Here is a 13895-nt window from a genome sequence, read left to right on the forward strand (position 1 = left end):
AGAATTTCCTACATTTCTGTGTTTGGTTGATTGTATTCTTGAGGTACACAATTTGTCGTGGTTCTCTATCCTCAGTATTTTCTATAAACTTATAGATCTAGAGACTTGATTAGATTTGGCTCAATTGTTTGCCAAAAGAAAAATTACTTTTATTTTACTTTGCTTTTTTTCTCATGTGAATATAAATCTTCACTCTGCATAAATGAGTATCACCCATATCATCCAAATGTTAGCTCTGTTTGGGTTTACTGGTCTGCTTTAACTTGTAAAAAGAAACTAAGACTGATGAAGACATATCCATATTTTTCATCTCAATGGGACTTATTTATATCTCATGATTTGGGACACCATTGTCCTGTCTTCTAAGTCAAGCAAGTATGACTATCAGTAGGAACGGTTAGACTCTATCATGTTGAAACTAATTCTGTTGTCTTTTATTTGTGTATAAATGTCCACTTTCTTTAACATGATTAATTTCAGCACAGAATGTTCTAATTTCCCAATTTCCAAGACTAGAATTTTCCTTATTTGCCTGGCAGTTGTGCAAACAGTGGAAGTTTCTTGCCGCTATTATGTTGTTTCTCAAAATTCTTACCATTTTTTATTTCTTTATCATTTTGTGTTTTCTTTTAAGTATTCCATCAGTACTTCAGTAATAGTATGTGCTCTTCTTTTTCTTTTTCTTTTTCTTTTTCTTTTTTTTTAAGATTATTATTTATTTATTTATTTGACAGAGAGAGAGAGAGAGAGAGAGATCACAAGTATGGAGAGAGGCAGGCAGAGAGAGAGGAGGAAGCAGGCTCCCTGCCGAGCAGAGAGCCCGATGCGGGACTCGATCTCAGGACCCCGAGATCATGACCCCGAGATCATGACCTGAGCCGAAGGCAGAGGCTTAACCCACTGAGCCACCCAGGCGCCCCTTTTTTTTTTTTTTTTTTTTTTTTTTTTAAGATTTTATTTATTTGTTTGAGAGAGAGAGTGCACAAGCAGGGGGAGCAGCAAACAGAGGGAGAGGGAGAAACGGACTATCTGCTGAGCAGGGAGCCCAATGCAGGGCTTGATCGCAGAACCCTGGAATCATGACCTGAGCTGAAGACAGATGCTTAACTGACTGAGCCACCCAGGCACCCCATGTGCTCTTATTTTTCAACCAGTAGTTCTGTTAACAAGTTACTTTATTTTGAATGAGCTGACTCATCACTATGGAAAGTACTTTGCTAGAAATTCTAGTTAATAAGGCATAACTATTTAACTATTGGTATCTATTGTTAATTTTTAAAGCAAGAGTTCTTCTCAGATTTAGCTGTTACTATCTGTTTATTGTGTTTTCTTCCTATTTGGATGGTTAGTTATATAAACTATTTTACAGTATGAGGATGCGAAGAGCAATTGAATTTACTGATGTATTTATCCTATGAGGATGTGAAGAGTCTATAGGAAAGATACAGTATTAGCAGGCCGAAATACAACATTGTATACTCTTTGTCAAAAGACTTACTAATCAGCTATGGCAATTGGACATCTGTATATTTTGCACTCTTGTTTTTTGTGTCATAGGAAAAATTAACAAGCAAATTACTGTATAAAGGACTTGAGAAAGTTGCAGGATATGGTCTAATGCATTAGAGTCAGTATTGTTGACCTAGTTTTATCAAGAGATCAAATTATATTCAGTACATCTAATCTGCTAAGACCTAGAAGTTTAATTATTAAGAACATATCTTAGAACAGAGATGTTAGTAATATTGCCATGCTAGATAATTTCTCCATATAATTTATTTTTTGTTCATCACTCACTCACTTCTTGATAGCCATATTTTGTCTTTATTATTTTTTTAAAGATTTATTAATTTAGAGAGTGTACAAGTGGGAGAATGGGGCAGAGGGAGAGAATCTTTGAGTGGACTCCCCACTGAGCTCAGAGCCCAATGCTGTGATCGATTCCAGGACCATGAGATCGTGACCTGAGCCAAAACCACAAGTCAGACCCTTAACCGACTGAGCCATCCAGGTGTCCTGATAGCCATATTTTGTCTTTAGCTCGCTATTCTTCAGAATAGAGTTGAACCATAAAATACTGCTATTACATGAAGGAACCCCCAGGTCTAAGGCAGGAAGGAAGGGGAAAAGATAAAATACTTTATTTTGGTTTTTGTGTGTTCATTTTTCTGAGAAAGAGCAAAAATCAAGCCTCATGTCAGTCAAATTAGTTCTAGGCAGAAAAATTTATAATTACGTAGTGGTATCTAGCTCCTAGAATTTATGTAAAAGGAAGTGCTATTATTATTGTAGCTTCTGTTGTAGTTATTTTTAAAAAATACATCAATCAACAGATCAAACATTAAGACTCTAAGAGTTTAAAAATTATATTTAAGGGGCAGCTGGATGGCTCAGTCAGTTAAGTGTCTGACTCTTAATATCATCTCAGGTCATGATCTCAGGTTGTAAGATTGAGCCCTGCAGTGGGCTCCACACTGGACATGGAGCCTGCTCAAGATTCCCGTCTGCCCCTCCTTCCCTTCTTCACCATCTCTCCCTATTTCTTTTTTTCTCTCTCTCCCCCTCTCAAAAAAAAATTGAATATTTATTTAAGATTTTGTTTGTTACTAGAAACAAGTAAACATCAGAAGACCTGGGTAAATAAATAGATACATCTAAATGTTGGACTACTATATAACCATGATAAAGATGAGGTAGATGTACACATATAGGTAGAGAAAGAACTCCAAAATACATCCTTATGTGAGAAAAGTAAGGTACAAAAAATGTATAATGTAATGCAATTCTTTAAAATTAAAAGGATATGTGTATGCTGGCATATGCAAAAATATTTTTCTAGAGGGATACACAAGAACCTTAACATGATTTTTATGTATTTTTTGAAGTTTAAATCATTTGCATCTCCTACTTTAACTAAAATACATAAATATTAAAGGTACCTTTGTGTAATGAAACATTGGAAGGAGGTCTTGAAATTTCAAATGTGTATTTTGTCCTTAGAATTATTAGAAAAGGCAGTAAAAATCTCTGTTACATTCCTTGTTGTAGGAAATGTTATGGTTCTTGAACTGTTACTTAAGAAAGGTTTACTTTTTCCTAGGATTTCCACTTAAACAGAGTTAATTTGGAAGAATCTTCAGGAGTAGAAAATTCTCCAGCTGGTGCTAGACCAAAGAGAAAAAACAAGAAGTCTTATGATTTAACTCCAGTTGATAAATTTTGGCAGAAACATAAGGGAAGGTAAGAAAAACATCAGTAAGTTAAAGATTCACCCCTTTACAGGGAAATGAAGATGTCATCTGACTTATTGAATTTGATGAAAAAAATCAAAAAGATGATGGTGGTTCTTCTACACAATGAGTAGAAGCTATAATTACATAGTCTATAGGGATGTTTCTATTTCTTCTCAGTTCCTAGGTTGTTTCTTGTTGATTGTTTTTCAGTAAGCTCATACCATATGATTTTGTAGGTTTTATAGATAGTCTTTCTAAATTTTGTTGCTGTCCCCACTGACCTTCTGCAAGATCATTTCTGCCTTTCTTTAAAATAGGTTTTAGTGATAAATGTCAAAGTATAATCTGCCCTCTTTGTTCAATGTTTCCTTCATACAAACACAGTTTTAAATCTCTGTGGAGAGAGAATACCTAAACCTGAAAAACATTTATTTAAAGCACATTAGAAATAATAATTAGTTGTGTGATTTCTTACAGGCAGATACACAGATCCCATGTATTGCTATATGCCCTTAAAGTTTAGGGTATTTTATGAGCTCAGTAATTGTTAAAATAGTTACCTAATGGTCATCATGGATAGTAACCGCCCCCCCCCAAAAAAAGCATTCCTCTAAGAGAAAAATGCTGCTTACCAACAATTATGGAAATAAAATGTTATTTATTATTATTTTGAGTATTTAAAGTATTACTATACCTATATATGTGACCAAGTCCTTGATATGGCTGTTCTTTTTGACCTCATTTATGTTAATAGAGAAGTAAGATAGAGACTTGATTCAACCACCTGGGTTTTTTGTGTTTTATCTTTTTATTTATAACTTTTTTTTTTAACATTGCAAAGTCACATTGCTTATAACAAGGAATTTTATTTCCTCTGCAAAGAAAAGTCACTGTTTTCCTCTTTCTGACTGGCAATTTGGGTACTGTTATAATTTATTTTAAATAATTTTCTTCTCTTTGGAATTCCATAGTCTATGATTTTTGCCATAGTGGCAAAGTACAAGAAATTACATTTACATTATTTCTAGAAAAGGCACAGGATATTTTAAAATTAATTTTAAGATTTATATTTTCTGGTAGAAAAGACCTTATGAAACAAAATCTCATTCAAATATGGAAGATTTGAGTATTTCCTTTATATATTTAGGAACAATCTTAGAAGTCAGTTGAATAGTAAGAATTTTAATTTTTTGTTTGTAAATAAGAATAGCCCTGAATAACTCTCACTCTGAATGTCATACTACAATATTCTAGAAATACAGTAATGTGGGCACAAAGACACTGGCAGTTAGTATAGAGTAAAACAAGTAATTTAAATCTCTCTGAGCTTCAATTTCTGTATCAGTAAAATGCAGGTATGATTATTCTACTTGTTGCCCTATTTCAGAAGGTTGTTATGAAGATGAAGTGAAATAAAGAAGTAACTTGCCCAGAGTCATTCAGTTATCAGAGATAAAAGCAAGAATAAAGCCCAGTCCCGGAAGATCCCAAAAGGCGTGGTCCTAATTATTAATAGCGTGTACCTCAGCAAGACTGTGGTTAGAGTATATGAAAGAATAGAGAGAGAGTCTTAGCACTTTGTGTTTGGCATACAGCAAACCTTCTGTAAATGTTAGTTGTTATGGATGTCTTTTAGTCCTGAGATCTGAAGATACTGGAGATTTTAGGATCTTCTCGTTCAATCAGCACATTTTAATATGCTCAGTGCTATGTTCTGCCAGCATACAGTCTTTTGAAGCTGAGTTTAGCGCCTATGATTGTAATGCAAAACTGGACCATGGTCTTCAAAATCCTCTCAGGGTCTTCTGTCATTTCTCTCAGTCTACTGGATGAAATGTGCTGATCATTAATGAAGTGTTAAAAGGTTTTGTTTCATTGCTGCACAGACATGACCTTTTCTTTCTTAAAGGAAGAAAAGCTTCTGGCCACTTCTAAAGCTGTAAATGAAAAATACTTGTTATGAACCATTTTATGGTCAACATACATTTATTTAGAATTATTCAAGATTAGTGACATATGAAATTTTTTCTACCAAAGCTTCTCAATGATTGCAGATCACTTGTGTCTGAAGTCTATAGAAATTACTGCTAAAACACACTTACCTGGATGAAGACGTCAGGCATTAGACCAAAAGAAAACTGTGACCTATGTTCTGTTTTTACTAGCAGTCTTCTAAGATATTAAGCTTACAGAATTAAAAGATTTTTTTCACAATTACCTGCATGAAAATTTTTTTTTTGCATGCCATCTTTGTAATTATATGAACCCTGTGACACTCTGTGTTAATTTGGGTGATAATATTTAATTGATGTTTCATATACCATGCCTTCTCTTCTTTGTTTTTCAGTCACTTTTTTTTTCTAATAGTGTATAAGTGAAAAAAATGTGATATAGTCAATGAAAATAATAGAAATAAATTTAAATTTGCTTAGGTGTATAAGAATTATGATAGGCATTTTAAAGAAATAGTATTAATAATCTAAATAGATATCCACGGAGATATGTGGTTATATTTTTGCTAAATTTATGCTGTGTCATATGTTAAATATATTCAAATAGGTACATTTAAAATCGAAATAAAGTGCTCGCTTTGGCAGCACATATACTAAAATCGAAATAAATCCTCATTGAATATATTTCAGGAATCACACAAAAATAAACGTTTTAATGTCATGCTCATAGTTCCTCTTGCTCAATACTGTTTCAGTCCATTCCCAGAAGTTGCAGAATCAGTTCAGCAAGAACTAGAATCTTACAGAGCACAGGAAGATGAGGTTAAACGACTTAAAAGCATCATGGTAAGATTCCTTTTGCTTTCTTAGAATTACAGAAAAGCAGGACATCTGGAGAGAGAAAGAGATTAACTTTTTTTCTCATGAAAATTTGAAACCATTCATTGTTTTTAATAAGAAAAGTATTCTTAACTTACAGAAAAGATCTTTGTCAAAAAGAAACCTGAATAATGAGAAGAGCAAAATATTTTAAAAGAACAGTCTGGGGTGGCTTAGTTGGTTAAGTGGCTGCCTTCAGCCCAGGTCATGGTCCTAGAGTCCGGGGATCAAGTCCCACATTGGGCTCCCTGCTCAGCAGAGATTCTGCTTCTCCCACTGACCTCTCTCCTCTCAAGCTCCCTCTCTCTCAAATAAAATCTTTAAAAAAATAAATAAATAAAAATAAAAGAACAGTCTGAATTTATTATCTGAAAAAATATATAATGTGACTTTATTTTAGGGGTATATTTTCCAGTGCTGCTCACTCTACTACACTTTGACCTGACCTCAGAGTTCAGCTCTGCTTTATATTACTACATGACCTGTGGCAAGTCTCTGGCCCTATTTCTTTACCTGAAAATACCCACTGGTCCTTAATCATCCAACTAGTTAGACTGGTAGTGACCAGAACGTTTCTGGAATTGTCAAAAATGGATATACTTGTTCCTTAGAGGGGAAGAATTGTTACTCTGGGTGACCTTAAACCTTAGTGTTTATCACTGATCTTAGGAATATATTGGTTTATATGCTTCTGAGATCTTTTTTTCCTCCTCAGGGACTAGAAGGGGAAGACGAAGGAGCCATAAGTATGCTTTCTGACAATACTGCTAAGCTTACATCAGCTGTTAGGTAAGTAAGCAATATTTGCTCTTTAAGTCTACAGAAAGATTTATTTTGAATGTTAAAAATTTGGCTAATATTTTTAATAATAAGAAATAGTAGGTAATAGCATAGACCCTTAAAAAACTAAACTGTTTTTTAACATGTTCAAACTGATTTAAATTCCCTGTTTCATATAGCAGATCATTTGCCTCTTTCTCTAGTTAGAATTATAAAATGGGGATATTTTTACCAAGAAGAAGTGGTGATAAAATAAGTTATTATTAATTTTATCATTGCTGCTATTATTTTATTAACTAAAGGTTAAGTACAATTTCTTTCTGATATGAAATGCCATCAAGAAGAGAGGAAATGTGTTTTACATTTATAGGTAAAATCATATTTTCATTAATCTGATTATATTCTAAACCTCCAGATTTTGGAATCAGAAAGTGAAATGGTGAAATAGTGATATTTAATAGACAGATTGCTTTAAACCAAGAAGCATTTTACCTATATTAAAGTAGTGAATACTGTATGTGGTAAAGCTTAGAGATTAAATTTGGTCAACAGTTTAACTTGTCATCTTGTCACTTTTTTGCTGTTCTAAGTTTCCTCAGAGGAAACGCCCAGGTGTGTGTTTTATTAAGGTCTGTGTCATTTTCTTAGAAAATTTAATGGTTAATTTTCAATTTTTTGATACTTATAGTTCTTTGCCAGAACTCCTTGAAAAAAAAAGACTTATTGATCTCCATACAAATGTTGCCACTGCTGTTTTAGAACATATAAAGGTAAATTTAACTTTTCCCCCCACACTGTATTTATGTATTCTGTTTATATAGGGTTTTACACTTTTTAAAATGATTTCATATTCATTATCCCATTGAGGCCTCACTATAACATTATGAGATATCATTACCAAAGGCAACATCATTACCTTCATTTTTTTGCAAATGAGGAAGCTTAAGAATCCAGAAAGAATAGTGATTTAGTAAGATCACATGTTCAGTAAATAGAAGTTAGAATCTGTGATGTTTCTATTACGTTGCCTCAATATTTCCTCAATACTATCTCTCTGCTTATTACTCTTAACAGTAGACTTGTGTCTAACCATCAATAATACAGATTTAGACACCCCTTTTATTATAGTTAGTACTATAGTATTAACTTATAGTTTCAGATGAGTCTTTCACCATTAAAGCTGCTGTCCCTTGTTCTGTGATTTTGAAAAAAGATTATATTTTCTATATGTTGTTATCATAGCTCTTTTATCTCCTTACTTTGTTCATGATTATTCCCTATCAGCCTGACTTAATCAGTCCCTCAGTATTCTACTGTCACTTATTCTCTGGGTGTGGAGCTGAATTTCAATGACAGATTGACCATATGTTAGGACATGATTATTATGGACCCCTGCTTTCCATGTGATACATTACATTTGAAAAAGCAATGTAAAAAAGCTAAATATGCTTGTTTGCCTGTCAAGGATGTTGATAACACCTTGAATTATGGAAAGGGGACTTAAACATTTTTCTTTTTTAATGATCTAAAAAATTATAGAGAATAGGATGGAGCTAGCACAAATAGATAATGGACATTGTACAACGTGGAAGTTAAACATGCGTAATTTCTTTTGTTCCACATCTCAGTATTGATATTTGCTATTTTCATGTACCTACAGGAATAGGAATAGAATAATTGTACTGTCTATAGATGACTCTGTTGATGATATTTTCCCTTCCATATGTACCATCTTTGTAAAATGGGAAAAGGTTACTCAGATCTGTAAATACCTGAGGTCATTATGCAGCAGAGAGCTATATTGAGAATTTCCTTCAGTAGGAAAGAAAAGCTTTGCTTACAAGGTGAAGAACAAATCTAATATAAAAAGTTCTAAAAAATTTATTATTTCAAAACAAAATATAAGTCTAGTTTACATCTGTTAAATTGTAATTAAATTCTAGGGGTCTTATGCTCCATTAAACAAATATTTTTAGAGTATTTACTGTGTGCTGGGCAGGGTGCTAGGAGCTACAAGCAAATAAATAGACAAGAAGTAAAAACAAATTCTAGAAAGTTCTGACAGTTGTTAATAATCCTATATAGGCTTTAAGATTTTTGTTCTTTGGATTTTCTTTGACTTTAGGGTTTTTTTGTTTTGTTTTGTTTTTTTTCATAATAAAGTTTATTGATCCTTAACATTTTCTTTTCTTTTTTTTTTTTTAAGATTTTATTTATTTATTTGACAGACAGAGATTACAAGTACGCAGAGAGGCAGGCAGAGAGAGAGAGAGAAGGAAGCAGGCTCCCTACTGAGCAGAGAGCCTGATGCGGGGCTCCATCCCAGGACCCTGCGATCATAACCTGAGCTGAAGGCAAAGGCTTTAACCCACTGAGCCACTCAGGCGCCCCAACATTTTATTTTCTGACCTCTGGTCTCATAGCTGTAAAACCAGCAAAATGCCAAGCTCAGCCCCTACCATCAAACCTGCTTTGTGTAACTCAATGTAATTCATTATTGTACCTATGGAAGGCACTCAGTTTCATCTTTTTCAGAAAACTTCATAAAATTATACTGCTACAAATTTATATGAATATACTCCAAGTCAGAGACTAGAGCTTATGGTTTGAGAAAATTCTAGCTAAATTAATTGACTTACTAAGTCATGTTTTTTGAATAACTGTGTGTTGTGCTAGGCCCTAGAAGTTCTTTGATAAATAAGACAAGGTCTCAAAAAAATAAATAAATAAATAAATAAGACAAGGTCTCTATTCTCTTGGAGCTAATATTGTTGTAACAAAACAAAGTACCCAAATTAGAAAGCAAGATAACTTCAGTCATTTAGGTGATATAAAAATAAGGTGATAGGAGATGGTAGAGAACAGCTGAGGGGCTACTCTAAGTGGTTAGGAGTAAGTCGTTAGGGAGATCACCTTTGATGTGATGTCTGAGATAGAGACCTGAATCACATGGAGCCACTTAGTAAAAATCTCAGGGCCAACCGTTCCAGTCAGAGAGACAAAAAAGTGCGAAAGTCTTAAAACAGGGAATGAGTTTGGTGTGTTTAAGGATATAAAAGAAGACTAATAGTGCTTATGGTGAGGAGGGAAAAAGTGATAGACTATGGTATCAAGAGAAATAGCAATTTAAGTGGGATGGGAAGTCATTGGAGATTAATGACAGATCTATGTTTCAAATGGAGAACTGAAGAGTATGAGTGATGGGTGAGTTTTGGAAATAAGCATGGAATTGAAAGACAGCTTTTCCTGCTGTCTAAATGAAAAATAGTGTTTTATAGGGTAGAATTTTCTATAAATTCTTAATGATGTTTGTTTGTAATTTTACACTGATGATTTTATGTGAGTTTTTCAAAATCACTTTGTGCTAATAGAGGCCGTCTGTCTGACATTAACAGGCTGCCATGCATGATCTACATAATTCTTCTTTAAGACCTGGTATTTTGGCTCTCTTTATAAGACAAGTTCAAACTAATTTGTCATTCAGTGTGTTAAGTGGTTTTATATAAAAGCCACACATTTTGGGATGATTGTTTTATTGTAACTCAAGGAAGACACCCTTTTTAATAGGGTCTGATTTAAAGAAACCGTGCTATAAAGGACATTCACTTGCAGAGGGAAAATGATGCCCTCTGTAGGATACACTGTTGCCTTTGGATCATTCTAAGAAACCCTGTCAACAACAAAACGTCTTTAAATATCATTGGTAAAGGAGCATATTTATCTTAAATATTCACATAGCAATTATAGTTGTATTTAATAAACTGCATACTCTAAGAAATATTCTGATATATGTTTTCTGTGAAGAGTCCTTGTAATGTTGACCCTCTCTTTTAAGTTATTCTTCTTCCTTGTCAAAATTAGCATATAAATCCTGCTGTTCCCATTATTTCTCATTACTCCTGGTTATAAAATTTCTTCTTAAAGTCTCCCATAATTATTAAATTTCCAACCTTAAAATACTTACTTTTTAAGTGGCATGTTTATTTGTACCATTACTATTCTATACCATGTACCTCTGGCTATAATGTTAATATTAAGTTAGTTTTTTTCTCCATGATCTCTTCGCTTTTCACCAGAGTTTATTGACTGTTTGAGCTTAGCTTCTTTGTAAACTTTTATTCATCTAAGTGGTAAATATTTTTTTATTACCATTAGGAAGAATATTAAGACTTTTTATGCAGAGATCTTAGAACACTTCCCTTGGTATTCATCTTTATTGTAGTTTTGCATATTTCTCCTTTTGGGATGTTTAGATCTTGGCTGCTTTTTACATTTCCTTAGATCATTTTCTGAAACAATACTAGGAGGAAATAGTCATGAGTTATCTGGCAGTCATTGTTTTAGTGGAAAGCTAGAAATAGTACATCTATTTGCCACAACTTTGGCAAATATTATTACCTATGTTTATTAATATTCTAATAATTTTAGTGGCTTGAGTGGTTGACTTTAGCTTAATAGATTAAAGAATAAATTGTTGAGTTCTCATTTGTTTTGAGTAATCCATACCTCTTAAATAACTTTGTAGCAATTCTTTCATTTCTGAGACAAATACGGCTTCACTACTTGCTGGTTTGGGAGAATGACTTCTGAGGTTACTTAAATAATTTATAGACAAATTTTAATTTATTTCAGTTGTTGTTATCCCACCTGCATAGTCAAAGTGAATTAAGTACTCTTCAGCATTACCTAAGAAAAGGAAAAGACACCAATGTGTAAGTCATAATAGATGAGAGATAAGAGCGGCATGGTGTGCTCTTTCCCCTAATGCTCCCACCTGAAAGGAAGATCTCTAACATCCGTACACTCTATCCTAATATAATGAGCAAAAAACAAACTATTAAAAAGCTGTTATGGATTGAGGCTTCATTGGTGCTCATTTTTTTCATTTTTGTTTTGCTGCTGCTTCTGGAGAATGTTAAGAGGTACTGAATTAGATCTAAAGACATCATCTGATCAAGCAGATGTATTACTGCCTTAGGTCTACACTCTGAACAAGGCTTAGCCGTTGGTAGCAATGCTAGCTTTTAACCTTAGCATCTCCTTCAGGGGGCTTATTTTACTTTGGCTCAACTTCTTTATCTCTTCTAGGGGAAGATAAACTTTAAAAATAAAGTTGACACTCTTCATTTATTTCCACTAGTCAACATACCAAATTAACTGGTGCCCTTTATTCCCGCTGTAAAACATGGCGGCTGCCGGCCGTATTATGACATGCAGACAGCTGGCAGCTAGGGTGCCTCACAGGTTGAATTTTGTTTCTCTAAGAGTTATTTATATTTGATTCCAAACTATTTATGCTAATTGTATGAGGAGGAAAAGGGATTTTTTTCTTTAAAACTAAGGTATATACCCTAGACTTACTGAAGATAGTGATTTAACTGTTGTTTAACTTTGTACTGGGTAAAAAAAGAAAATTTAACTATAAAAATTGGAAAATCTTGAAAAAAAACTAAAATTTCTTTGTAAATATCTGTAAGGTTTTTGGTTCCACTTCAGAGAATTTGAAACTGGAAATCATAGGTGATCCCTTATAGGTGTGCTTTATGTAGGAAAGGAAAAAAAGTTTAGTGAAACCTCTACTCAAAGAAAAGGTATCAGACCTACATCAAGATTGACAGACAATTGTGTGTTTTAGGTCTTAAGTTAAAAGGCAGTATTTAGAAAATACACACACATACACACACACACACAACACAGGTTTGTTGGGGGTTTTGGTCATTCTTTACATTAACTAACTTTGATTAACTGATCACCACTCCCCTATCACAGTAGAGAAGAAATTTTACTGTACTAGAAATCAGAACATTTCTCTGGATGTATTTTTTTTATTATTCATTTGAAACAGAGAAAGAACATGAACAGGAGGGAGAGGGAGAAGCAGACTCCCCACTGAGCCAGGAGCTCAATGAGGGGCTTGATCCTGGCACCCAGAGATCATGACCTGAGCTGAAGGCAGACGCTTAACCATCTGAGCCACACACGTGCCCCTCTCTGGCTGTATTTTAAATGATCTCAGTATATATACGAAGCAAATGTTCATATGACCTTGGTGTCTTTTCAAGGCAGGGGGACAATATACTCTATAATAGAAGGTCCCCAGTGGACAAGCTATCATCGTCTTTTTTACCTTTTCTTACCCAAATAAGATTAGTCACTGTCAGAACTTGAAGTTTTCTTCAGTTAGGACCAAAGGTAGCTCTTGAAGGAGTTGGAATATCCTTTAACTTCTCACTCTGTGAATTTCGGGAGAATGTTTTCACCTCTCCAAAAAAAGTGTGAAATTACCTTTCTCTAGCTCTTTGCTCGCTCTTCTCTGCCATCTGCTTTTGTTAAGATCAAGCATTGTCATTGAGACCCAATTATAAAGGTTAAATTCAAAGAAATAAAGACTTCTTAGAACATTCAATAATAAGAAAATAAAAAACTTAATTAAAAAATGGGCAAAGGTTTAAACAGACTTACCTGAAAAAGATACATAGGTGACAAGTAAGTTCAATCTCAGTAATCATTAGAAAAATGGAAGCAAAAACCACAATGAGACGTCACAACACATCTATTAAAAATGTTTAAAATTTAAAAATCAAGCATGCCAACCTTTGGCAAAGTTACAGAGGAACTAGAACTTTGATACACTGCTGATAGAAATATAAAATGGTATATCCACTTTAGAAAATAGTTCCTCAGTTTCTTAAAATGTTAAACCTATCATTGGTCCAGCCATTCTATTCCTTGGTGTTTACCCAAGACAAATGAAAGCCTGTGTTTATTGTACACAGCATAAATATTCATAGCAACTTCGTTGTAATAACCAAAAGCTGGAAACAACTCAATGTCCACCAACAGCTGAATTGGATAAATAAATTATGGTATATCTATAAAATGGAATACTATTTAGCAATTAAAAAGGAAGGTACTATTGGGGCGCCTGGGTGGCTCAGTGGGTTAAGCCTCTGCCTTCGGCTTGGGTCATGATCTCAGGGTCCTGGGATCGAGCCCCACATCGGGCTCTCTGCCTGCTGCTCTGCCTACTTGTGATCTCTCTCTCTCTGTC

The 13895-nt window shown here is 33.9% G+C and overlaps 1 protein-coding gene across 3 annotated transcripts in view; it reads left to right on the plus strand.

Annotated features, from left to right (window-relative positions):
• The window catches only part of SCFD1 (sec1 family domain containing 1), a 108410-nt gene that overhangs the window by 36389 nt on the left and 58126 nt on the right, over nt 1-13895 (plus strand). For all 3 annotated transcript variants that reach the window (XM_080809044.1, XM_080809045.1, XM_080809046.1), the window contains 4 exons: nt 3101-3240; nt 5941-6031; nt 6780-6853; nt 7533-7614. In XM_080809044.1, coding sequence (XP_080665170.1) covers nt 3101-3240; nt 5941-6031; nt 6780-6853; nt 7533-7614 — 387 coding nt within the window. The remainder of the gene's footprint in view (nt 1-3100; nt 3241-5940; nt 6032-6779; nt 6854-7532; nt 7615-13895) is intronic.

Source organism: Martes martes (assembly GCF_963455335.1).
Source record: "Martes martes genome assembly, chromosome: 7".
Lineage (NCBI taxonomy): Eukaryota > Metazoa > Chordata > Mammalia > Carnivora > Mustelidae > Martes > Martes martes.